The following is a 26847-nucleotide window of genomic DNA, read 5'->3' as shown; positions in this document are numbered from 1 at the left end:
TGAAGGTCTGTCTGGGTTACAGAATGAGTTCAAGGACAACCTGGGCAACTTACTGAAACCTTCTCTTGAAAAAAAAAAAGTAAAAAAACCACTGAGGCTGTACCTCCATGGTACAGCACTGGGTTCAATCCCATTAGTACCACCAAGGAAAGACAGACAGATGGACTGACTGACATATGAAATTACTGTAAAAGCATTTATTCTCTCTAGACCCGACTTGTTTGAGATGGAGACAGGGTATAAACCTGGAACATGCAGTGACACTGGCTTGGAGCAGCTCTGGGAACTCTGCTGGGGTGGCAAGTGAGCTGTAAGGTCTCAGGATGGAGCCAGCAAGACAGCTCCGCAGGTGAAAGCATTTGCTGGGCCACCCTAAGGACCTGAGTTCAATTCCTGGAACCCATGGTAGAAGAACCATCACCCAACTTGTCCTCTGACTTCCATGTCCACTGTAGCACACAGCCATCCTCACAGGCAGTAAGAAAATAAAATAAGGAGGGTGTGTGTGTGACCGAGAGGCTCTTTATTGGCACATTCTCTTTCACAATGATTTTTTCTCCATCTAACACACATCTAATAATATATGTGCTGGGGTGTGGCAAGAAGTCTCAGAGGGTAAAGACCCTTGTCACCAACCCTGACGACTTGAGTTCAATCGCCCAAGTTGTCCTCTGACCTCCTCATGTACAAGTACACATAAATATATAAGTTAAATAAACAAAAAAAGCATGCCAGGGAGGGCTAGCAAATCAGGATGCTCCTTTGTTGTGGCTATAAACATGTTTTCGTTTTAATCCCAGGTGTGGGGTGTGGGACTGATTCAGAGTCCACAGCAGCAAACTATTTGCCTCATGTGGGCTCTGAGGGAAGCTCTTTGCCAGCTGCAGATAGTTTAAATCTGAGGACTCTGGAAGAGAATAAAAGTGAGGGCTCAGAGCGTGTAAGGCTGCTTCTGCTTCCCCGTGCGGCTCCCGGTTGCTGTTGTTGCACAGAGATAAGAAGTTGGAAATCTCCTGAAACAGGGATTGGACTGGCTCCAAAGAACCTGATGACCCTAACCCACAGGAAGCAGTGAAGAGAACTATGCCCCCCTCTCCCACTAACACTTTCTCTCTCCTCCCTGGTGTTGGGGTGGTGGAACAGACTGGGATGGAGTAGGGAGATATAAAAAAAAAATGTAAATAAAAGCTCTTTGAAAAGTACGCCAACACTTCTTATCTGGAGATAGGCTCATGTCAGCTTTACTAACAGACAAGAGCCCTGACCTAAAGTAACTGAGCTGCTGCTCGTTTCTAGATGTCTATTCAGCACCCACTTCTCAAGGACCCGCACAAGCCTCAAAAGACACAGAAAGGAAAGCTTTGAGACTAGGCGAGGAAAACAGAGAGCAGAAAGTACGTACTGAGTCCTTGTTCCACATTTTGACAATTCTGGAGTCTGCAGACAAAACCAAATCTAGTGAATCCTGGAAATGAACTGACTTAATGGGCAGCCCATACTGGTGATCCTTAACCAGCAACGGCTTATCCGAGCGAAGATCATACAACAATACCTAAAAGAGAAAACAGTCAATTCTAGTCAAACAAGCAATTCCAGAACAACATGTTTAAAACTCAGAATAATGGGAGCTGGGAGTAGCACAGCTAACCAAGTGCTGACCTGGCAGCACAAAGCCCCAAATTCATTCCCCAGCATGGCCAAAATAGGCATGGTAATCTCAGCACTTAGGATATGGAGGGAAGAAAAGCAGAAATTCGAGGTCATTCTTGGCTACCTATCAAGTTTGAAGCCAACTTTGGCTACAGAAGACCCTGTCACAAAAACAAACAAATTTACTCAGAGCCTAACACTAAAGTCAGCTCTTAGTTAGGACTTCAACTCTAGGAGTAGTTTTTAGGTGAAATAATTTGACAATGGCTGATCTATTCTAAAAAAGAAACAGACCCATAAGAATGTTTGACTTGTTAATTAGCAATCTGTGGCTTAGGACACAGCAGATGTTGCTGCAACACGTGACCTTGAGTTGGCATAGTGGCACACACCTTTAATAACAGCAGTTGGGAGGCCGAGACAGCCAGATCTCTGTTAGTTCAAGGCCAGCCTCTTCTACACAGAGTTCCAGGCCAGCTAGGCAATATATAGTGATCCTGTCTCAGAAGAAAAGGCTCCTTGCACACACATATCTTAGAAATATATAGCGACCACTTGCAGGAATTTCGAGGGCCTTCAGAATGTACTTAAATCCACTATAACTCTCCAAGAGTAGAAGGCTGGTGGAGTTCCAAACTTTGTGGACCACAGAACCCTGCTCCATATACTCTAAAAAATGCTGTTCCAAAACCCTATCAAGAATGTCTGAGGACTACCCCACTTCAACTCCAACTCTGAAGGACTAGACCAATCTTCTGAGGTGCCAGAAGGATCTAGCATTCTGGAGCACCTTCTCCACTCTGGCCAAAGGAGCACAGCCTCACTCGCTGTCCCAGGTATGGGTCTCACAATATACAGCCAAAATACCAGTTTACATGTAAAGTTTACCTGCCCTGTAGATGTTCCAACTGCCATGCTCAGGGCGCCATTAAACTTCAATGCAGAGATGGTGGGTAAGCTGTTTATCCTGAAAGGCAAACATTTGTCCTTTGTAACTGTGTGACTAAACCTTTCACTAAGTAACAGACTCATTTATCTTCACTTCAGATCTAACAAGGAAAATCATACTACTACTTAATTGTTGATAGTCTAACTGCATCCAAACTTTCATAGTAAAAAAAGATACTTCATATACAAATGTAACCCCACAACCCACCTTTATCTTCCATTCTGTTCAGACAATAGAAAGTTGTTTTCTGAAGCATACCTACTCTGTGTACGTGTACATGCATGCGCACACGCAGGGTACCAGGGGTCAACACCTAGTACCCTCCTCAACTGTAACCCATGTGCACTTTGGAATAGGATTATTCAGTGATTCTGGAGTTTGCTAGTGGGGAACCCCCAGGGATCTTCCTGTCACCTCTCCAGCTCTAGGATTCCATGTGTGCTATTGTGACTGGCTTACATGGATGCTGGGGATCTGAACCAAGTCACGCCTTGCATAGCTAGCACTTTATTGAACAAGCCATTTCCCCATCCTCAATCCATCCCCATCTTTAGTCAGAGAAACAATTTTTCTTGGGCTATAGGCATGTGCACGCTTACTTCTGATGTAAAAATCAATCTCACTGAGGCAGGAGAGATGGCTCTGTGGTTAAGAACATGGACTGCTTTTGTAGAGTACCCAAATTCAAGTCCCAGCACCCATGGCATGTGGCTCGCAACTATCTATAACTCCAACTGGAAGAGATCTGACACCTTTGACCCCTGCAGGCACCGGCAAACATGGCACATACATATACATAGCCATAATTTAAAATTGTTTAAAAAATTAAATAGACCAACTTCATCCATTTAAATAAAAGACTAATAGCCAAAGGAAGACCTTAGGATCTCTATAGTACTGAAAGTAGAACAAAAGAATGGCTACAATTCTAGAACAAGCTTCTAAAACACCAGCTATGAACACTAGCACCAAAAGACTGAGGCAGAAAGAATGAGAAACATTCGGTCAGAAGCAGACAACAGCTGGCTATGGCGATGCATGCCTGTAATCCCCGCACGCAGAAGGCTGAGGCAGGGATACATAGTGAGAGCACATCCCACAGAAAGAAGTAGACAACACCTCTGCTTCCAGGCCTCATGGGCCAGATACTGCGGGCCAGGTCAGGCCAGGACGATGCCCAGAGCATTATCAAGCCTCTCCTGCCACCTACAGCTTTGGCCTGGAGCTGTGCTGAGCAGAGGCGGGAAGGAGGCAGCTGTTCCACTAAGCCTCCTCACCTACTCTTCAAAATGAGTTTTAGAATAACTTCTCATAGAAAAATATCTTCCTATTCCTCCAAGGCTTATTTCATAATGTAATTTTATCAGTTTCTTCAGATAGGTAAAGAGGAATCCTTCAGTAATTGTATGTTATGAGAACTTTGGTCTACTGCAATGTTGCTAATAAATACCAAATTCACTGACTTGTGCACATTTTTTCCTAACCATCTTATGTAACTCTCTTATTAGTTCTTCGTGGTTTCCAGTGAGTCTGCTGACTTCCTCAGGCAGTCAGTCAATAGCCTCCTCTGTCCAGTATTTGTATCTTCTACACCTTCTAGAATTTACTAAGTAACACAAGTGACAAGGCTACAAGTTTTATAGGAAAACCATAAAGCTAAATGTAAAAAATAAAATACAGGGGCTAGAGAGATGGTTCAGAGGTTAAGCTATTCTAGAAGACCAGGGCTTGATTTCCCAGAACCTGGTTGTAACTCTGGTTTCAGAGGACCTAACACCCTCTTCTGCCCTTCATGGGTACCTGCACTCATGTGCAGATACAGACACACATAATTCAAAGTAAATCTTTTAAAAATAATAAAATAAGATCACTTGAAACTGAATCAGCAGAAAAAATTAATGTTTAAAACTTTGGTATGCCTCTGGGTGTTTTTATGACAACATACATATGTTGTCATTGTCCTTTTATAACAATGTTACAAAAATTTATAAAACTATGACAACTGTGTTTTCCTTTCCTATTGAAGTGAAAATGTGCATTTATATACTCTTCCCTACATGAACATACTTCTCAAAAGCTGAATACTGAGGATGTTACTGATCAAGAGTTTTCTTCTACAAAACACATCAAATTAAAGTACCTAACAAGACATCACTTTCTGTACATAAAGAACTCACCAAAGTCTCTGGCAGATATATAGTACTAAGGAGGGAGTGGTGGTGTAATCCCAGCATTTGGAAGGAAAACCATTAGTAGTTCAAGGCCATTCTCAGCTACCCAGCGAGTAAGGCCTGCCTGAAGCTACAAGAGAGCTTGTCTCAAAAAACAAACAAGAGAAATGTTTTAATATAAAAAGAGAAAAACCAATCACTATCTGTTAGGCAGTCAAGTAGCTTTAGTTAACTGCTACCCTCCTGTTTTCTATTAACAATAAACTGATACTTAGGAGACTCCCTTAAACTCAGGAGTTACAGCTAGCATGGACAAGCAAGTACCTAGCTTAAAGAACACACAGGGGATAGAGAGATGGCTCAGTGGGGCCAACCATGGGACACTTGCTTCCAAGCCTGACAATGGGGCCCACAGGTAGAAGGAATGAAGAGACTTCTGAAAGTTGTCCCCCAATGTCCACATACATGAAGCAGCATGGGTGTGGCCAGGCCATAAAAAACAAACAAATGTAGAAGAAGAAGAACGATGAGTACCTACTAGGGAGGAAGGAGCCTAAGCTGAGGATACTGAGGGAGGCAGTGTCCACTCAACAGGTTGGTACATTTTTACATTTATACTAGGTTTTCTGTAAAACAATTTAGCATGAACAGGAATGCTTTAGCCTAGAAACAGGAATGCTTTAGCCTAGAAACTCAGGTTTTTTTCTATGTTTATTATTTTCTATGTTTAGAAAATAATCACTGAACTGTAAACACTGGAGATGCTTCTGGAGACTCTGGTTGGCTAAATTCTGCTGCATAGCAGGTGGGCAGCTGCTCGTCTTGCTGTTTTGGAAACTGCTCAGTGTCTTTTGTTACACTAAATATAATTATTTTCAAAACAATTGCTTTAGCAAATATAGTCGACCATAACACTGAAAATGTGTTACCTCTAAAGGACAAAAGAATTCAGTACAAAATGTGAATCAAGTTTTATTTTTAAAAATATTCCTGTATTTTAACCAGATATGGTTGCCCACCCTTTAGCATAACAGACTTTCTTTCTAAAAAGGCTAATTATTCTGATGCTTTCTTTTTTTAAAACGCTGATAGGTAAAAACAATATTGGAACTAGCAGTGGCACACATTTGTAATCGCAGTACTCTGGGAGGCAGAGGCAAGGGGATCTCTGAATTCGAGGCCAGCCTGGTCTACAAAGTTGAGTCCAGGACAGCCAAGGCTACACAGAGAAATCCTGTCACAAAACAACATCAACAACAAAAAAACACTACCACCAACAAAAACAATATGGGAACTAGAGATGGCTTCAAGGGAAAAGCATAAACTGCTCTGAGAAGAAATAGATTTTGGTTCCTAGTACCCACACGGGGCTGCTCACAACTGCCTGTAACCTCAGCTCTAGGGGATTCAGTGACCTTTTTAAGCATCTATACTCAAGCACATGCATGCACTAAATCTTAAAAAACACAAACAAAAAAACCTTAACATGCATTTTTGCATTAGTTTATTCTATGTGGAAATGAAGTTCCCACCTTGAAAATGATTAATATTCTCCACACCATGTCATGATTCATAAAGTTGATTATCACTTTGAAATATACCCCAATAGTAATGAAGAAAAATAAATGTTTCTATTATCACTTTAAAAATAATAGTTTAAAACAAACGAACAAACAAAAAAGGTTTTGTTTTTTTGTTTTGTTGTTGTTGTTTTTCAAGACAGGGTTTCTCTGTGTAGCCTTTGTTGTCTTGGACTCACTTTGTAGACCAGGCTGGCCTCAAACTCACAGAGCTCTGCCTGCCTCTGCCTCCCAAGCGCTAAGATTTAAAGGTGTGCTCCATTACACCAAGCAAAAGTTCATTTCTTTTTTTTTCTTTTCTTTTATTTTTTTTATCAGTTACATTTTATTAACTCTGTATCCTAGCCGTGTCCAGATCCCTCATTCCCTCCCAGTCCCTCCCTCCCTCCCTCATCTCCACCGTGCCCCTTTCCAAGTCCACTGATAGGGGGGACCTCCTCCCCATTCATCTGATCCTGTTTTATCAGGTATCTTCAGGACTGGCTGCAAAGCCCTCCTCTGTGGCCTAACAGGACTGCTCCTCCCTTCGGGGGTGGGGAGACCAAAGAGCCAGTCATTGAGTTCCTGTTAGAAATAGTCCTTGTTCCCCTCACTTTGGGAAACCAATTGGTTACTGAGCTACCACAGGCTACATCTGAGTGGAGGTTCTAGGTTATATCCATACATGGTCCTTGGTTGAATGTCAGTCTCAGAAAAGACCCTGTGCCCAGATATATTTGGTCCTTGTGGAGCTCCTATCCTTTCCCCATCAGACTGACTCCCCTTCTTTCTTATGATTCCCTGTACTCTACCAAAAGTTTGGTCATGAGTCTTTGCTTTGAAAACACTGCTAGTTAGAGTCTTTCAGATACGCTCAGTAGACTCCTGTCATACGTTCAATGCACATCCCATCTGTCTTTCTAAACGAGGATTGATCATCTTACCCCATGTCCGCTCTCTTGACTAACTCCATCAGACTAACTCCCCTTCTTTCTTATGATTCTTATGATTCCCTGTACTCTGCCAAAGGTTTGGTCATGAGTCTATTTGCAGGCAAATGGTGGGATCTAGAAAAGATCATTCTGAGTGAAATATCCCAGAAGGAGAAAGACAAACATGGGATATACTCACTTATATAGACCTATAAGATATGATAAACATAATGAAATCTATACACCTAAAAAAGATAATCAATTGAGCGGACATGGGGTAAGATGATCAATCCTCGTTTAGAAAGACAGATGGGATGTGCATTGAACGTATGACAGGAGTCTACTGAGCGCATCTGAAAGACTCTAACTAGCAGTGTTTTCAAAGCAAAAGTTCATTTCTTAAAACATGCAGTAAGAGTTATATATCTTACTTAAAACATACAGTAAGATGTATCTTTCTAATTCTGTTCTTCCTGGTTTGTTTTATACTGGATTGCTTGTTACTGAGGTATTGAGGATTGAACCTGCAGCCTTGCATGCTCCACAGGCACTCTCCCAGAGCTGCATCTGCTAACTTGAGTCATTCTTAATTTTTGTTTTTAGATCAAAGATGCTCCATATAAATATCTTTCAAAGGAATTATGAATTCCCACCCTAAAAGAAATCATACAACACTTTGTAATAATTTAAAGGGTCCCTAGTGACATTGTAGCCTGTCACCATTAGACACTTCACCCTCCTCCACGACATGTCAGTGGATGGTGTTTAAGGTTCTCACTGAAGTGCATGCGGATGTACGGGGGAAGCAGTGACTACTAGGAGCCCAGAGGAAGGCAATTCTGAACTGAGTGCAACAGAAATGCCAGGGACAAGGGTCTGCCTGAGAGTAGTCCGTCTTTACATCCCCCAGCTAACACCTGGGCAGTGGTACCAGCCTGTGCCAGGCCACGCTGGTGAGTGGATGACACACAAAGATGCTTTCTTCTTACTTAATTCATGCTGCTACTGGCGTTTTCTCTCTCCAGTATGTATTAGTCTCAAAATGTTTTAACTGTAGAAATTAGACCAACAAGAACAACAACACAATCATCACTCCTTGCTTCCTTCACCACAGCACTCAACGCACTTTCTTGCCTGATAACTGAAGCAGTGGGTCCTGCCCAGTCACTGGTCCTGCAGAATTGAAATATCCGTTCCTACAATACACACAGGACAAATCCCACAGTAACTAAGGAAATGCAATGCCCAGCTCTGTGCAGTGCTGAAGAGAAGGCGTCTCCCAGGCTTGCCCACGGCTTTATAGGAGAGAATTTTTAGTTACAACACTCACAGACATCGGTTTCACATGTGAGTCAGAGAGAGTTTCACCGTCTAGCAATTAACGTCACACTGACATGTTGACTTAAATCAGAAGGCTCATTGACAGTTACGCTGCAAACTGATTGCCACTCACTCTGAGTCTGCCGTGACACTGTTTAACGCACAGTCTAACACTCCGACTCTGCTTCTTACTCTTGGATCCCAGCATTCCACTCGGCCCTGAAGGAAGGAAAATGATTTTAAATAAAAGCTGCTGGTAGAAAACTTTTCAACATTTACCAAAAATAAGACCACTAATTTCATGCAGAATCAAAGCTTAGCTTTCACCTATAATCTCAGCATTGTTGTGTTTTACCATGAGGTGATTTACTTTCATAATTAAGAAAAGAAACTAGTAATTAAAAAGTCCCAACTATACACGCTATATGACCTTTGGATTGCCTCCTAATGGAAGAAAGAGCAATAAAGATATTTACATTTCATAAAAAAGATCTTTATAGTTTTGTCTGTTATTGTTTGAATAGGGACCTCAGTCTGTCGTCCAGGCTAGCCTCAACTGCCTAGACTTCAAGTAATCCTCTATGTCAGCCTCCTGAGTACGTTAGACCATAGAGTAAGTCTTTGCTTTGATCTACATTATTTTTGAGTTGTTTACTTGGAGACAGGGATTCTCTATGTAGCTCTGGCTGTCCTGGAGCTCACTCTGTAGACAAAATTGGCCTCAAACTCAAAGATATGCCTGTCTCTGCCTCCCACGTTGGAATTAAAGGTGTACACCACCACACCTAGTTTGGTTTTTGGCATTTTAAGACAAGGACTTTCATCATAGTCAAGACCAGCCTGTACTCACTGTGCAGCAAAGGCTGGCCTCCAGCTTCTGACGCTCCAACACCCACCACCAAGAGTTGGGGGGTAGTATACCTTTCTCAGCGTGAGTCCTAGTTTTTAAGAATTAAATTCAAGCCGGGCATGGTGGCTGAGTGATCCCACACTCAGGGAGGCAGAGGCAGGCAGATCTCTGTGAGTTCAAGGCCAGCATGGTCTACAAAGTGAGTTCAGGACAGCCAAGGCTACACAGAGAAACCCTGTCTCAGGAAAAAAAAAAATTAAATATTTTTAAATTAAATCACAATTAAAATAAAATTTTAAATATTTAGGCATGAAATATAATGTTCATGACTTATTTTCAAATGTCTCAGAAAAAAAGGAACATATAGACTGTAATTACTGAGCTATGTTTTCAACATTTCTAAAGGTATAATTTTTTAAAATAGGTTTAAAGCTGAGGATTGATTAATTGGCTTGACTGGCTCACTGATTTAGGGATCACAGCTATCACAATTCTAGGCAGGTCTCTATTTGTAAGCACACATATATGTACTTCTAGGTCTAGGTACAAGTCTGCGGGTGCATATGTCCAAGGAGGCCAGAAGATGCTTTCGGGCTCCCCCAGAGCTCGCCGCAGGCAGCTGTGGGCTGCCCTACCTGGGTGGTGGAAAGCAAACCAGATCTTCTACAAGAGCAATACATACTGTACCTGATAAACCATCTCTCTAGCCCCAGAAAACCTTTTTTGAAATGAAAAATAGAACTGCAGGTCTGGCAAAAGGCAACTTGCTGCCAACCCTGAGTTCAATCCCCAGAACTCACATGGGAGAAGAGAATCAACTCCAATTAAGTTGTCTTCTTATCTCTACATAAGCACTGTAGCAAGTATGGCATACAATTGTATTTGTACACACATGTACACACACACACACTAAATAAATGTGTAAAAAAAAAAGAAATTTTAAAGAAAAAATGAAATGGTAAACAAATGAAACACATTTACAAAAACGAAGTGAACATGTGCTAACCTCTATTGTTCCCGTGGCGAATAAGCCATGCACTGCATTTATGTCACAAACGTTGTTCTCCCTAAACGGCAAGGCAAACACAGGAAAAGGATTAGGGAGCACCTAGTCCAGGGGAAGAGGCACTCAATGAACACGCTAAGTCTGTAGCCCATCCAAATCCTGTGGACAGACAGTATGCAGGCTCTCATCCACAAATGTAATGCATCAGGGCATAAGTGAACTAAGGGCCTTGCTCACGGTCACCAGATCCCCCGCTACCCAGGGTGACACTACCTGATGGATGCCAGAAAAGAGAGGCCCTTCTTTTGAAATACTATTCCACCATGAGAAGAAAGGTCCTTCTATTTTCTTCCAAAGCAAGGCAGCATTCTTAAGAACACAGGCCATCACTATGGCAATCTCAAGACCTGGACGTACAAACAAAGCCTCATTTTCTTACTCACTGAAATGAATTTTGACCTACCTCCATGCGTTACTGTGAGGATTAAACTAAAGAACAAAATGCTCCACAGTGTCCAGAGTACAAAGGATATGTCGTAAATAACATAGGTTATGAACAAGAAATTAAGCAGCTGAAGAGCAGGTAATTTTTCTTATTATGCAATAATGTATTATGAAGTTGTAAGTTTTTAAACATAAAACTATTTTAAGCCAGGACAGAACAAAATCAGGTTGCCAGCTCAGGATTTTTACCATCCCATGTTCTCCTTTCAGAGTCCTCTCATAGAGACAAGGCAAAGTTAGTAAGCTCCGTATGTACAGATGGGCAGCAGTCCAGCTTCCATGCTTGCCTAGCTGCAGGGCTCTGGGCAAGCCACCCGTCCCAGTGTAGCTACTCTCTGCGAATGGAGAGAGCACAGGCCCTGCCAGGACCTGCTGACACTGTTAGCTGATACAGGTAAAGGGCTGCACTGCACTTGGAATGTAAGAGTGCATCTATTCTTCTGCACATTTGCTATTCATCATTGTGAGGAGGTAGATGGTAGGGTCATTCCTGAAAATGTTCTCTCTGAATAAAAGTGTAGCTGAGCATGGTGGCACATGCCTGTAATCTCAGTACTTTGGAGACAGAGACAGGAAGACTATTACGAGTTGGAGGCCAGCTGGTCTATATAAAATGCCAGGGAAGACAGGGCTACATAGGACCACTGCCTCAAAAGGAAAAAGAAGGTAAAATACATGCAAAAGAGCAAGGATAAGTCAATAAATTTACCAAAAAGTCTTTTTAAAAGGAAAAGGAATGTTATAAAAGGGCAAAAAGGACATTTAAAAATTTAAATGTCTGCTAATATGAACATCAAAAATAAAATTAGAAAATTTTCCTCAAATTGAGTGTGGGAGCGCACACTTTAACCCCAGCACTTGGGAGGTAGACTCAGGCAGGTCTCTTAGAGTTCAAGATTAGCCTGGTCTACATGGTGAGTTACATAGGACAGCCATAGCTACACAGAAAGAGACCCTGTCTTATAAAAAGGAATTCAGAAGAAAAAAGTACCACAAATCTTGGATGAAAACTTAATACTAAAAGTAAAAATAATAAACTGAGCTTTTAATGGTCGGTTAGAAGTTTTGTTATTGTTGTTTTAAGAGAGAGTCTCCACGTTTCTGGCCTGAAACTTGGTATGTAGACCAGGCCAACCCTGAACTCCGAGAGCCATCCAATTCTGCTTCCTGAGTCTGGGATAAAATTACAAGTCTTTTTGTATGAGAACTTAAACTTTTTGGGTCAGGTTGTGGTGGCCCAGAGGCAGGTGGATTTCTCAGTTCAAGGCCAGCCTGGTCTACAGAGTGAGTTCCAGGACAGCCAGGGCTACACTATAAAACCCTATCTAAAAAAAAAAAAAAAAAGAAAAGAAAAGAAAAGAAAAAAGAAAGAAAGAAAAGAAAAAAGGAATCATTGGGTCGTTTCAGAAAAATTAAAACAAAACAAAACAAAAACAAAAACCCTGATTCATCTGATTCCTTCATTTATCTGCTGAGGATCAAACCTGGGGCCCTGTGCACACTAAATACACAAGATAGATGGATGGTATCAGGAAAAGGAACTGCACAACACTTTCAGTTCTAATTAAGCACACAGTTAAAGATATTCTTTGAAACGACAGCCCAGGATGGTGGTTGAAGGAACTAGGTCATTTGATGAGCCTCTGGCTCCATCTTCTGGGCGAAACAAAGGCGGCAGTAGGACTGAAGTACTCACGCGGCATCCGTTTGCAGAGGGTTCAGGTACCGCCCTTGTTCTAAATTTAATCTATAAACTTCCGAGCTGCAAGTGACAAAGAGAGTCTGGTAAATCACAAGCATTTTCCTGTGCGGAAGTACTTGAGCAGCACATGCACAGTTCATCCACTCACTTCTCTTTAAAGGCTGATAAAAACTCATTCTAAATACATACTTTGTTCACAATTTGCCACATCTTGGTGGTTAAGAGCTGAGACTCTTGCAGGAACTCTAGTTCAGTTCTCAGCACCCTCTCATACTGCTCACAACCATCTGTAACCCAGCTCCAGGGGAATCTCCCCATGGCCCAGCACTGGGGTTAGTGGCGTGCGCTGCCGTGCCTGAGGATCTTAACCAGGTCCTCATGCTCACAGAGAAAGAACTTTACCTACCAAACCATGTCCCCAGCCCCCCAGTTAGGTTTGAATAACTACATATGGCATTAGTGACAAAATGGCCCACAGAGAAATTCATCATTGATTCTGAACAAGCTTGAAACAGGAACTATAAACTTGGGAGGTAAAGAGATAAGTGAGGAATATAAACAAGCAACAGTATCTCATCAACTGTAGCAGTTGGGCTTCCCTGTGAGACTTGCATGAGTTCCGGCTTAAATACTTGACATGTGAATATTTTAAAGTCAGAAAAGATCATATTAAGCCAAACAGCAGGTGCTAAAACATTACAATAGCTGGGCAGTGATGACCAAGCCTTTAGTCCCAGCAATCAGGAGGCAGAAGCAAGCAGATCTCTGTGAGTTTGGGCCAGCCTTTTCTACAGAGTGGGTCTACGGGACAGCTAGGGTTACACAGAGAAACCTTGTCTTAAAAAAACAAAAACAAACACCATTATAGTAATACCACCTACTAGAAACTACATATCAACACACAGACTAATCCCTTCTTCTAAGATTGATTCCCTTTCACAGTAATGACACATCACTTTCTTGAGTAAGGAGACTTAAACGGATAAAGTTTACAGGTAACCTAAGAAGCCGTATGGGAGGTGGAAAGGAGAAAGCAAAACATAATCTGATCAGTACCTCGCCCCTACGAAGTACAAGTCACAGGATGGATAGTGGTAAGAGAAGTCTCGGCCGAACTTGGGAATTCTGGTTTTGTAGTAGAAACCTGATTGTGAGTGAAATTCAATATATCTGTCGTTATGTAAGAAGACAATCTGAAAAGTAAACAATCAAAGTTAGTTTGCTTGACTTTCATCACCACTATCCAGGCAAGAGAAATTCTCATCTCTCCCCCGGTCACTCTCTCTATGAATACACAGATACACACATGCACTTTTAGCATGCGACAGAGGTGTGTATGACAAGTTTACATAGAATTTAAATGCCAATCTATCAGTACTAGAAAAAATAAGTTAAAAGATCACCATACCAAAATCCTAGATAAAAAGCTAGTACAGATGAAAGGATAATTTCTACTTCACAGATATGAAGCCAGAGAAGAAAGCTATGTTAACTATGAAATTCAACTTTCTCCCAAGAGGACATTTCACATAAAAAAAAAAAAAAAAAAGTTAATTTGTTGTTGTTGTTGTTGAATTGGTTTTAACTGGTGAATATTTAAAGGGCACAATACTGAAAATGAGCATAAGAAGTCAAAGATGGACTAATTAGGAAAAGGGATAAAAGTCTATTCAGTCGTGCTTAGACCTGTACCAGAGCATGTCACAACCTCTTGCTGAGTTACAAGAACTGAAGAAACTGATGGCTTCCTTATCTTGTATAAACAAGGAGATGATAACCTGGTGAACATGCCTAGGCTAATATCAATATCAAAACCACAGATCGAGACCATAAGATACCTAGCAAAGGGTGACTGTTACCAACTCCTTAAAATAAAGGCAAGGCCCCATGATGCTGAGAACCAACTTGATATTAGGGTGACCAAAGGTTCTATCCCAATGTTGTTTTAAAAGATAATACACATCATACATGTACCTGGCCGAAAATAATAAATTACCTAATATTACCCAGTGATTTTAAGTTTAATACTGGGAATATCATAAAAATATGTATTAGAAAAATAAGTTCCAGGGCTAGAGGTATGGTTCTGCCATTAAGAGCGCTTGCTGCTCTTTCAGAGGGCCTGGGTTCAGATCCCAGCATTCAGGCAGCAGCTCACAATCATCTGGGGATCTGATGCCCTCTTCTGGCCTCCAAGAGCAACTGCAACATGTGGCATTCATTCACACACACACACACACACACACACACACAAACACACACACACATAAAAATAAAAATTAAATGTATTTTTAAAAATTAAGTTCTCCTCACTCAGTTCTTGAGCACAGAAAGAACAAACCAATACTACAAAACATACCTTTGAATAGTCATCTGATAAAATCTCAAAGGTGACAACTGAAAAATAATAGAAAACAAAACAAAACAAAACGAAATTATCAACCATTGTTCTAATAAGGCCACAAATTTTGTGTGAGGATTTTAATTGGTTTTAACTGGTGAATAATTTTACACAAATGCTGTGTTTGTCTTACCTTTATATACAATAGGAAGAAAAATCCAACAGATACTAAATGGAAAGTTACGTGTTACTTTTGTCTAGATTTTTTACAGAACTAAAGTAAATTTTCAGTGATTCCTAAAAAATTTTGCCACCATTTTGCTGAGATGTTCTTACTAATTTTTAAAACTTCCAACTATCAAGTAAAGAGCAGACTTTCAAATGCTGCTTTTAAGAAGGGCACCAGGCTGGGTGCTCATGTGGTGGTGTAGCCCAGCACTCGGGAGGCAGAAGAAAGAAGATCTCTGTGAGTGTGAGGCCAGCCTGGTTTACATAATGAGTTCTCAACCAGCCATGGCTGCAGACAGAACTCTGTCTAGACAAAAAACAAAAACAAAAAACAAAACAAAACAAAACAAAAAACACAGTAACTCTGCCTATACAAAGCTAACGTCTACAGAAAAATGGGGTGAAACAGCTATTATTAATGGCATACCAAGTTTCTGTGTTCTCTAGAAACAAGAGTAAGACTACGATGACAAGCTGGTGATTCTACAGAACACTGTATTCCATAACTTCTTTCCTATTTATGCTAAACACGAGGCTGATAAAAGCTAAATTTTGCCATTATAACTTACTTTCTATATTAGATGGAATTCTGGAAATGACCCGTGTGCCCTCTACAGGGTGCCATGGCCCTCTGGTGAGAGTATTGGTAAAGCCTGTGAGACACTGACCCCTGGGATTATGTTATAGAGTGTCACCAAGGGAAAGATTCATTTAATCATGTGAATCCCATTCCTTAAAAGAGGTCTCTCAGGGAGGAGGGATAGGGCATAGTGGTTAAAAGCACTGTTGCTCTTCCAGAGAACCCAGGTTCAAGTCCCAGCACCCACATGCAGCTCACAACCATCTGTAATTCCAGTCCCCAGGGGATCAGACGCCCTCTTCTGGTTTCCTGTGACATCCGGCACATGCATGGTATACAAATAAACATGCAGGCAAAACACCCATACACAGAAGATTAAATAAACACGTAGGCAAAACAGCCCAGACACACAGACTTAAAAAAAAAAAATAGGCGAGGAGGAGGAGGTGGAGGGAAAAAGGAAGGAAGGGAAGAGAAGAAGAGGAAGAACAAAGAGAACAAGAACAAGAAGAACAAGAAAAAAAAAAAAACAAGAACAAGAAAGAGGTCTCTAGCTGGGGCAGAGGGCTGACATCCTTTATAAAGCAAATGGAGTCAATTGATACCCAGCTAGAGAAAGGAGATCCCACCATCCAGTCCCATAGTGAGGCAGGAAGCCAACACCTTTACCAGGCTACAGAAGAAGACAAAGCAGCCAGTCCTGATGAGACCTGATAGGCTAGGGTCAGATGGAAAGGGATGAGGACCTCCCCTATCAGTGGACTGGGGAAGGGCATGGGAGAAGAGAGGAGAGTGGGATTGGGAGGGGACGAGGGAGGGTGCCACAGCTGGGATACAAAGTGAATACATTGTAATAAATGAAAAATAAATTAAAAAATAAAAAAGAGCCCACCCCCACTGGCTGGCCCACTGAGGGCACCCCTGTGCAGAGCTAAGAGGCTGGCCAATGTGGGGTGCAGCCTGTTAAATACAGCAAACATATTTTACCACTTAATCTACAGCAACCAAAATCTACTGCACAACCTATTCCTGTTTTAAAGAGCAGTGCCAACGGATAAATATGAAAAGCTTTCTACAAGCTCAGGGCTAGCCTCTTACCTTCTGAATCCAAGCACCTTTCAAACTTCAGGGATAACTGATAGGTGTCATAACACCGGACCCGAGGCTTATATGTTCCTATTTAAAAAAAAAAAAATCAGCATGATGCAAAACTGAAGGCTACACTTTGCAGAGTCATACCCTACACAACTGCTGCATGTCCTTTCTGTCTTGAGGTAAGATAGTTATCCCCAAATCAAAGAAAGGGTTTTAACAACAGTCCCACACAACACATCCCAAAGGGGACAACAAGCCATACTGAATGAAATACAAATACTTAAGAAGACTCACGGTAATTCAGTAAAAGAAGACAACAACAATCAAACAGCTTAACAAGATGAAAAAAGATGCTTACTATTTGTGCCCTGAAAGGGTTAAAAAAAATACACAAATGAACACAACTTACCTGATAATCTCCAATACCTATAAAGTATGTGATAGAAATTCACCTTGAAACTGTATTTCAACTTACACAAATTGTGGACTATAGAAACCCAGCCACAAGCACACTGGCGACAGGAAGAATGTCCCCTGTAACTTCTGCCACACATGGCCACTGACAGAGCAACGCTTAAATAAACGGCGGTAACCCGAGCCAGGAAACACGGAGCACATAAAGATGAGAAGGGATGTAGCACCAATCACAGGCTCCCAAAGTATGCTGCGCTGTCAGTTCTTGCCTTCCACCATGTGGGTTCCAGGGATCGAACTCAGGTTATCAGGCTGGGTAGCAAACACCTTTATCTGCTGAGCCACCTCAGCAGCCCCCAGAATGATACAAGAAGTGAGTTCAAAGACAGGCGGTGAGGACTGCAGCACAGTGCATATCCCAGTTCTGTAGAGATAAAGGCTGCTGCATAAGAATGGAGGTAGAGTGAGCACAGACACAGCAACTATCTCTAAAGTGCAATTTGGGGATGCTCACATCTTATGTCCCATTCTTTGCCACACCCACTCCAGCGTCTGGTGTAGCATATCAATAGATAGCACTATTCAGACTGAGAGATATGTGTCCTTCAGGATTATGCTCTCTGGAGGTCCCTGGCAGACCCCCTCCCCCCCCCCCCCCCCCGCCTGGCAAAGAGATGCGTTCTGAGATTTCTACGCTTTTTCGGTTGCGGTTGTGGGGCTGGATTAATGAGTTTTTTGATCTTTCTTTATGATTCCTGAAACAGCACAATTAACTATTCAAGGAAATATATTCTTGATGGATTATCAAAAGCTTTAACAAGAATAGGACGGAAGAAAAGTAGTTTTAAAAGAAGTAATGAATTAGATTTAGTATTAAGAGCATTATAAGAATAGTGAAAAAAATAATAGGCTCCTTCTTAGGAAAAAATAGCATGAGAAGTACAGCTGGCTCGAGCTTGCCCCCCTTACTGTCTTGTTCCTAGGGAAGATCATAAATCTTTAACAGGACATATGGGAGGATGGTTGACAAAGGTGTGTTTAGACTTTGGCAGGCATCTGACTTAGCTCCTGACTTTCCTCTTCATTGGTTAGCAATAATGAAACTGCATTTGAGGTTTCTTTCCCTTTGTCTGCTTTGATCAAAAGTTTTTAGGCCAAGATTTCTTGTGGGCACTCCCCTATGTTAAAATGTAAACTTTGTATTCTTGGTAAAAGTCTAAATGTTCTGGGAAGTATGCCAACTCTAAGGTGCCTTTTTGTAAGATCATTATAAAAATATCAGCTTGACTTCAGTAAAATCACAGCAGATTCCAAAGCCTCACTGGTCTCTGTCTGTCAATTCGCCGAAACCGCGTCTTCCTGTCCAAAGCCTTGTTCTCCCGTGGATGCCGGGAGCCCGACTGGGCAGTCCGTGGCATTCTTCTATAATGTTTGCATTCCATTTAAATGTACCATGCTTGCCACGAAAAAGAAAACAACAACAACAACAAAAGATTTTTTCAAAAATTAATTAATTATGGGGAAGAGTGTAGAGGAAATACTGTTTTGTAGCATGAATCAAAAATCTATGATTTCAGTTAAAAAAGAAAAGTTTAAAAAGAAAAAAAAAAACTTATCTAGCATGGTGATGCATGCCTATAATCCCAGCGGCTAGGAGGTTGAGGCAGGAGGCACATGTGCTCAGGCCAGAGAAGACATCCTGCCTCCCAAAGCAACAGCACAGCAAGCCCTCCCAGAGCAGAAAAGCGTGCAGACTTCGAGCCCACTGTTGGATGATGATATCTGTGTGGTGGGCCTTAGGAAAAACTATTAGATACACAGGACCTTTGCTCCTGTTGAATTTGAGTTTGTTTTTCCTTTGTATTTCTACATGGTCTACAAGGTTTTCTTGCATTAGCTTGACTCTCAGGAGAAAGAAATGTGGCAAAAACATACATTTGAATAAAATCAGCACCCCTGTTTCCGTTTCCATCATTATGTACCAGTAACAGCTAACAAGGACACGAAGAACAGACATTGTTCAGCCGCTAGCACTCAGGAAGCACTCACTAAGCACTGGGTTTGGTCCCCAGCACTGAAGGGAAGGAGTCTGAATCTGGCCTGACTCTAAACTGAATGAGTCCAAAAGAAATCCTGAGGCTGCTTAGCTCGTGACAGATCCATAGTCCGCACATACCCTGAACTGCATCCCTTGGGTAGTCATTGCCCCATCTAGACTACATCACCAAGGACAAATGGTAGCCAAATTGTTTGTAGCCACAAGTCCTAGAACAGTAACAAAGAGGGAGGCAATGGCAGAAGACAGAGATGAAAGGACTAGACAAGACAGCAAGTGGCTCCCTAAACCCACTTCCTCCAAGAGTTCCAAGGAAAGGGCCAGAGAGGAGGTAAGCAGGACTCTGCACCCATCTGCATTGCCCCAGGACAGCCACCAGCTGTATATAGAGAGATTTTAAGTAAAAAGCAACTAATCTTCCAGGAGTAGAGAATGATTTCATTTAAGAAAGCGTAATTTTACACTAAGCCTCTCTTGCCAGGTGTGGTGGTGCACACCTCTAATTTCTGCACTTGGGGGGCAGAGAGGCAAGTGAATCTCTGAGTTTGAGGCCAGCCTGTTCTACACAGCCAGTTCCAGGACAGCCACAGCTATATAGCGAGAACATCCCTTAAAAAATGACAAAAACAAAACCCTCCCACTTGATCTACACCCTGGAGCACTGGACACCATCATTTGGTATCTCTGGATCTAGAAGACCTGAATTAAAGGTCTAGGTTCCTTCTAGCTCTCCAGAAGTGTGTCCAAACATCTCAGATCTTCTCAACCTTCTTTCCCAGTTTCTCAAAATAAAAGCAGAGGCTAAGGGGCTGGAGAGATGGCTCAGTGTTGAAGAGCACTGGCTGTTCTTCCAAAGGATCCAAGTTCAATTCCCAACACCCACATGGCAGCTCACAACTGTCTGCAACTCCAGTTCCAGGGGATCTGGCACACTCACACAGACATACATGCAGGCAAAACATCAATGCACATAAAAATAAATAAATATTTCTTTTTTAATTTTTTAAAAAGCTGTTTTCTGTGACCTACTCTGAAAACTCATTTAAAAAAATATGTGGACTGATAAACACAGTAAACTATACACTACAGAATCTAGGTCAGAGATAATAGGTGCTCATTTACTCCTTCTGAGTATTCCCATATGTCTGAACATGTTTATAATGAAATGCTGGGGTTAACACAGAGGGTGAACTTTCCTACCCGAGCCATTTCCTGGTAGGGAACACATGCAAATCGTGACCACAAAGAACTTACCAGTTGCTAAAATATACTGTCCATCTTTTGACACCTTGATAGTGGTACACACAGTAGGCATTTCAAAGTCCTGGATAAGTTCAATTCTCCTACGAACATCTACAAAGAGAGAAGGGGGAGGGCTGAATTAGTTCAGCATGGTCATTGGGGGAAGCCAGAACATGGCACACAGGCATAGCTACCACAGGCAGCAGAACACAACCCAAAGGCTCGCGGCCCTGAGAATGACTGTAACACAGCCCTCCCAGCTTTCTGCGTAGCTCCTACCTGTTCTGTTAACAGTCTGGATCTGAAATGACTCCAGAGGCCCAAGTGTCAGAAAGTCTAGTTCCTGGGCTCATGTTTTAATTGGGAGGTGGTAAAACTTGGGCGGGGGGGGGAGCAGTGAGGTCTTAGGCCACTGGGGTCACGTCCTCAAAGACTATAGGACCCTCATTTGCTCCATCTCCTCTTGTTTCCTGGATGTTGAAGAGTGAGCAGGCCCTTCCACCAGGAGCTCCCACCACCATGTGCTGCCTCACCACAACAAAACCAATTGCACATGGACAGAAACCTCCAAAACCATGAGGCAAAACAAAACTTTCCTCCTTTCGCATTGTTTATCTCAGGTACTCTGATATAGTGATGGAAAGCTGACACTTTTTTTTCTTTTCACTTTTTTGAAAGAAAGAGCATCTTCTTTTACTGAAAAGAAAAAGTCCAAAATACTAATCAGAAAGTTTTAAGACCTAAGTAAAGTCAAGGAGGAACAAGGAAACACTAAACCATCACTAGTCTCAGATGCAACAAAAATCAGTGTCTTCACCTAAACATTTCTAGGCTGCAGCCTTCAAAATCTTAGGCTTATATAAGAAATTAGCATAGAGCTGTTGTTTGCCTGCTAGCTCTGCCTCTCTGTGGCCAGGAGGGTCCATGCTAGAGGAAAACCTATTAATGCCTCTGTGAACCACATCACTAACACCTATTTCCCCCCCTTAAAAAAATTTCTAGCAGGGTAAGGATTCTGACTGGTCCCTATCTGAATGTGACTACTGTAAACACTGCTTATCTACCTGTTTCTACCTTGTTTATAAACACAAATATTAATTAAGATTAGAAGACGGTGTGGGGGCGTGGCTCATGCTTAGCACGTGTAAGGCCCTGGGTTTAATCACTGGCACACAAAGGAAAAAAAAAATCAAAGACTGAACTACTTGAACTGCTAGACACTCCTAGACACTTATCAGTCCTGAGCACGTCAGAAAACAGTTTCTTCCCATGAATAACCTGAGTCCATTTTGTTACACATGAGCACCCTAGAAGGGGATCAGATAAAGTCCCAATCTGTAAGCTCTAAGCAGCACGTTTCCTCCTGAGTTAAAAAATTTCATTTTCTACCTGACTTTAGTACTATACAAAGCCTATTTTTCCAAGAAGCTTGCCAAAAGATCTCAATCTTATAGCTGGAACCCTCCCAGTGCTCGGTTTTTAGAGATTCAGCAAGAATCCAAAATCTACAAGAAGGTAAGCCTCCTTTCATCGGCAACCTCAACTGGAAAACATTTAATGGGAGTAAATTCATCAAAGCCAGTTTGATCTCACTGCTTACATCCAGACATTATACACACCAAGATCTTCTGTTTATAAAACAAATGTTTACTGTTCTATTGCAAAACTTACAGATAATGATTCTGACACACTACCAACAAACAGTTACGGAACTGTTGGGAAAGACGGTCTTCTGGTCCTCCTTGGGCCTTTTGCGTTCCTGTGCATCTTGCTGAGTATGGCACTCCTGCAAGAGTCTGACCACTTTTACCTGAGCTATGTCTCAGGGTTACTGGCAGCTCAGAACTCTGACAGATGAAGTCATGGAAGGGCAGGCCCGTGTACTGCCTGATATCAAAGCAGTAGGCTACCAGCTCTGGGATCCACCCTGAAACGTAGACCCACTGATTGTGTACGCCTCATCTGAGCCGCTCAGAAGCCCTCCCAAGGGACTCAAGGGGCAAGTGGGACAAACATGGCATTCGTGCCATCCTTGCCATGTCATGAGCACTAAATTCTCTGCTTCTGACGCAAGAGCCTTGCTGCCACCCATGAAACAGCAAAAGGCTAACATGTTAGCGTGAAAGGGAGGGAAACTAAGTTCCACACCATCAGGAAGACAACCTCAACATCGTCAGAGAGAAGAGGTGAAATGCTTGTTTCCCACACCCCACCTTCGAGAGCCAGATGGCTGGGGACACTGTCTCACAGGCAGTTGACACAGCTGGAGCACTGTGAATACTCACCGACATCCTTCTTCTGCAGTGCTCTCTTCTTCCTGTCAGAAAGCCACTATAAGAAAACAGACAATGAGCTTTAAAACACACCTAAATTGTCCTCTGCTTGCAAATTAATGTTCACTAGAAAATGCAAGCTTGCAGGAAAGAATAAAAATGGAGAATGGGACTATTCTATAATCTTTTTTTTCCCCCCGAGTATTCCTGGCTGTCCTAGAACTTGCTCTGTAGACAAGGCTGACCTCAAACTCATAGAGAGCTGCCTGCCTCTGCTTCCTGAGTGCTGGGATTAAAGGCATGTGCCACCACCGCCCAGCTAATTTCTGGACTTTTAAAAGAATATCTTTATATATACTAAACAAAATTTTGGAACAGCTGTTTTACAAATAATTAGGTATAAAACTAATCCATCTAAACTAGGCGAATGCAAGCTCAAGCTGATGGGTTTTATTCTCTCTTTGGAGTGTGCTCCCCAATGTGTGTGAACACTCAATGAGACAGAGTCACACTGTGCAGCTGAGGCCCAGACTAAACACAAGCTCACAATCTTCCTGTCTCAGCCTCCTAAGCACTGGCATTATAAATGTGTCTCCTTGCCAGCTAAAATGTATCTCTTACAAAGAATGGAAACAGATATATGACTGGCCTAAAAGGTGGCCCTGGATAAGAAGTGGCGCATTCAACTTGAAAGGAGATTTTGTTCTATAGGCAACAACTGAATGAGCAACAATAACGAAACACTTGTCAGTTATAGTGATATTGAATTGATGGGTCCCCAGAGCTCTTATGGCAATTCTTGAAGATTCAGTCTGTCATCACAACCAGTAGGTGTCATCCTGGTATCTGGTGGGTAAGGGCCAGGGATACTGGCAAACATCTATAAAGCAATATCAGCAACAAGGAATTGTCCAAATCAAAATGTCAATAAATACGAGGTTAAAAGTCCCCCCCCATTGAAAAAAAATATCTTTTCTTTAAAAGGCCAATGCATAATGTTTACTAGACATGGAAGAATACTCTTTAGAAGTCTCTAGCCATGCAGACTCACTCAAGACCCTATGTATACACAGAGGCAGTCTGCATATACAGGATGGTATTTTAGGTGGGTGGGGACAGAGTTTTCCTCCTCTCCGCAATAAGTGAACTGCCATACAGCTGTTGCTAATCTCTGTAACTGTATTTTCTCTGACTGTATTTCTGTCAGTGATATTTCAATTCAAGGATGCGACAGTAGTTTCTAGACAGTCAGCATGTCCAATTCATGTCTAACACATGAACCTAATACAGGCAGGTATCAATGCTGTGATAAAACAACATGACCAAAAGCAACTTGGGGAAGAAAGAGTTCATTTCAGCTATATTTACACATCACGGTCCATCACTAAGGGAAGTAAGGACAGAAACTTAAACAGGGCAGGAACCTGGAGGCAGGACTGGTGCAGAGGCCATGGAGGGCTGCTGCTTACTGGCTTGCTTCCCACGGCTTGCTCAGCCTGCTTTCTTATAGAGCCTAGGACCACCAGCCCAGGGATGGCAATCACTAAAAAAAATGCCCGACAGCTAGATCTTATAGAAGCATTTTCTCAGTTGCGGTTCCCTCCTTTCAGATGTCTCTAGCTTGTGTGAAGCTAACATAAAAACAGCCAGCACAGTCAGGCAATGGTAAATTAAAGACGTATCATTAGAGCAAAGAGAAGGGCGGCGGCGAGGGGACGAGGACTCACCTCAGGGAGAGACTTGCCGCAGCTGAGGCTGTAAATCTTCACCTCGTTGAGGCTGGAGACCTGCATCGCGGGCCTGAGCAGCGCGCGCAGGCACAGTCCGCCGGCCACCCGAGTACTCCAGCGTACAAACCCTAGGCGAACCGGCACGGCGTGCGAGAACTGGCGCCATCTGATGACGCATTTCCGGCGCCGGAAGCGCACGCTCCGTCGGAAGCCCTGAGAGCTGGGGCGTCAGAGGGGAGTGGAGCTAGTCTGGAGAGGCGTGAAGTGGCTCTCGGGGCGGAAAAAGCTAAAGCGAAAAGAAAAATCGTACGGGAAAGCATGAGGTGGGGAAGTGAGTTTGAACCCGACAGAGCATGAGACAAGTATGTGACAGGTATAAGCACTTGTCGGTTTTGGAAAGTTCGTAAATTGTAACTGCTCTTTCAGTATAGTTTGCCGCTGTTGTCTACATCCGAGGACAATTGAGAGGACCTTCTCCAGTCTTCCTCTGTGTGAAAAGAGGAATCTGGGAGAGAGGCAGAAAGGTTAAGCAATGCTTTCTCCAAAGTCCTGTGAGCCATCACCAAATCCTTCTGGCTCCACCCGAGAATCTTTGGTAGAAGAGGTAGGCCTTTAAGCTCCTATCCTCAAGGTCCCTCAGGTCTACCTCTTGACAAGAGTGGGGTACTTTCGTCTTCATTTGTCTTTGGACCGTGGCTCACTAGTCCCTGTTGGGTTCAAGAGGACATGCACTTTTGTGTATGCCTTTTCTTTCTGTGCAAGGCGGATCTGCTGCAGGACTTTTCTGTGCTGCTTCTCCATCAAAGCAGTGTGGCACATGCCCTGGACTCCCAGTTCTTAAGATAATGCCAGGTCGATAGCCCTATGTCTATTGCCACTCAGACCACCTCGTGCTTCAGTTGCAGGTCCCTGTCAGCACCTTTGAAACTTGAAGTATAAAGAGCTGCTTCTACTCCTTTATGGGACAATTGGTCTTTCCTCTGGGAGCACTTACAGGTTGGCCCGACAAGTCTTGACTCAGCTGGATGAAATGAGGCTAACTGCTTAGTCAGCTTGAGAACCTTTTGAAATTGGGACAGAGTACCCTCTTATGCTTGCATTCTTCCAAATTAGACTGGGGAAGTTGCCAATTTTAAACTCCCTCCCACCTAAAATTCCAGTATCTGAAAGGCTGAGACTGGAGAATTACCAAGAGTTCAAGGCCAGCCTGGGTTACAATCGCAACAAAATAAATAAATGATTTTAAAAGGATTGGAATCCCAAAACTTAGCATGTTGTGCATCAGTTCATTCAAAGGGCATTTTATGTCTTCAAAGCTATCAGGGCCGACAAGGCCTTCTAGACCCTGGTTATAGTCTACTAATCACCACAGTTGCTTGCCAGCGCCATGACTTCTCACATGTAAATTCAGTGGCCCACCATTCTCTTTTTATTAGTTCACTACTGTCTTAATAGTCACCTAGGCTGCATCTGTAGAGTAGCCCATTACTGCCTCTGGTTCCCATATTCAAGATCTAAACCTTGGCATTTCTAAGTCTGTGGTTAAAAAAAAAAAAAAAAGGAAGAAAGAAAAAGACAGGACATGGTAGCATATGCATACAATATCAGCACTTCTGTGCTATATAAATGCCATTAACAACGGATTTTTCCTGACTGGTCCATTTTTATAAACAAAATGTGCAATTATTTAATAATACCCTGAAATTTCGATAGTATTGACCTCAAATGTAATGCTTTGTTTTGCTTCTAAACTTGGCTCTTTTTTCCTCATGCACTATAGTTTCCTTAGGATGATAGTCCATTAGAAGTTAATGAAACTTCTTTTCTTTTCTTTTCTTTTTTTTAATTTTAAACTAGCTTTTAGTCTCAGCACTTGGGAGACAGAGGCAGGCAAATTTCTGAGTTCATGGCCAGCCTCGTCTACAGAGTGAATTCCGGGACAGCCAAGGTTACACAGAGAAACACTGTCTCGAAAAATCAAAAATAGATAAATAGATAGATAGATAGATAGATTGATAGATTGATAGATAGTGTGTGTGTGTTTCCACAAGAGTGCAGGTACCTACCCAAAGACATTGAATCTGCTGGAGCTGAAGTTACAGGTGGTTGTGAGAGTACTGGAGACCAAAGTTGGGTCCTATGGAAGAGCAGTAAATGCTCTTAACCACTGAGACATTTCTCCAACTCCAAAAATTATCATTTTTAAAGGACTCACAAATCTTTTGTTTTGTTTTTCCAGGCAGGG

The 26847-nt window shown here is 42.3% G+C and overlaps 1 protein-coding gene across 1 annotated transcript in view; it reads right to left on the bottom strand.

Annotated features, from left to right (window-relative positions):
* Nol10 (nucleolar protein 10) overlaps positions 1–24763 on the bottom strand; it is an 86558-nt gene extending 61795 nt beyond the window's left edge. Inside the window, exons 1-11 of the mRNA XM_060366196.1 lie at positions 24600–24763; positions 22885–22930; positions 20612–20710; positions 16891–16968; positions 15003–15040; positions 13700–13836; positions 12638–12703; positions 10438–10498; positions 8715–8800; positions 2539–2617; positions 1403–1552 (exon numbers count right to left, since the gene is read on the bottom strand). Coding sequence (XP_060222179.1) covers positions 1403–1552; positions 2539–2617; positions 8715–8800; positions 10438–10498; positions 12638–12703; positions 13700–13836; positions 15003–15040; positions 16891–16968; positions 20612–20710; positions 22885–22930; positions 24600–24665 — 906 coding nt within the window. The 5' untranslated portion in view covers positions 24666–24763. The remainder of the gene's footprint in view (positions 1–1402; positions 1553–2538; positions 2618–8714; positions 8801–10437; positions 10499–12637; positions 12704–13699; positions 13837–15002; positions 15041–16890; positions 16969–20611; positions 20711–22884; positions 22931–24599) is intronic.
* Between the last annotated feature and the right edge of the window lie 2084 nt (positions 24764–26847).

Source organism: Meriones unguiculatus, chromosome 1 (assembly GCF_030254825.1).
Source record: "Meriones unguiculatus strain TT.TT164.6M chromosome 1, Bangor_MerUng_6.1, whole genome shotgun sequence".
Taxonomy (NCBI): Eukaryota; Metazoa; Chordata; class Mammalia; order Rodentia; family Muridae; genus Meriones; species Meriones unguiculatus.
The sequence above is the reverse complement of the archived record's forward strand: the minus strand, read 5'-3'. Positions and strand labels throughout refer to the sequence as shown.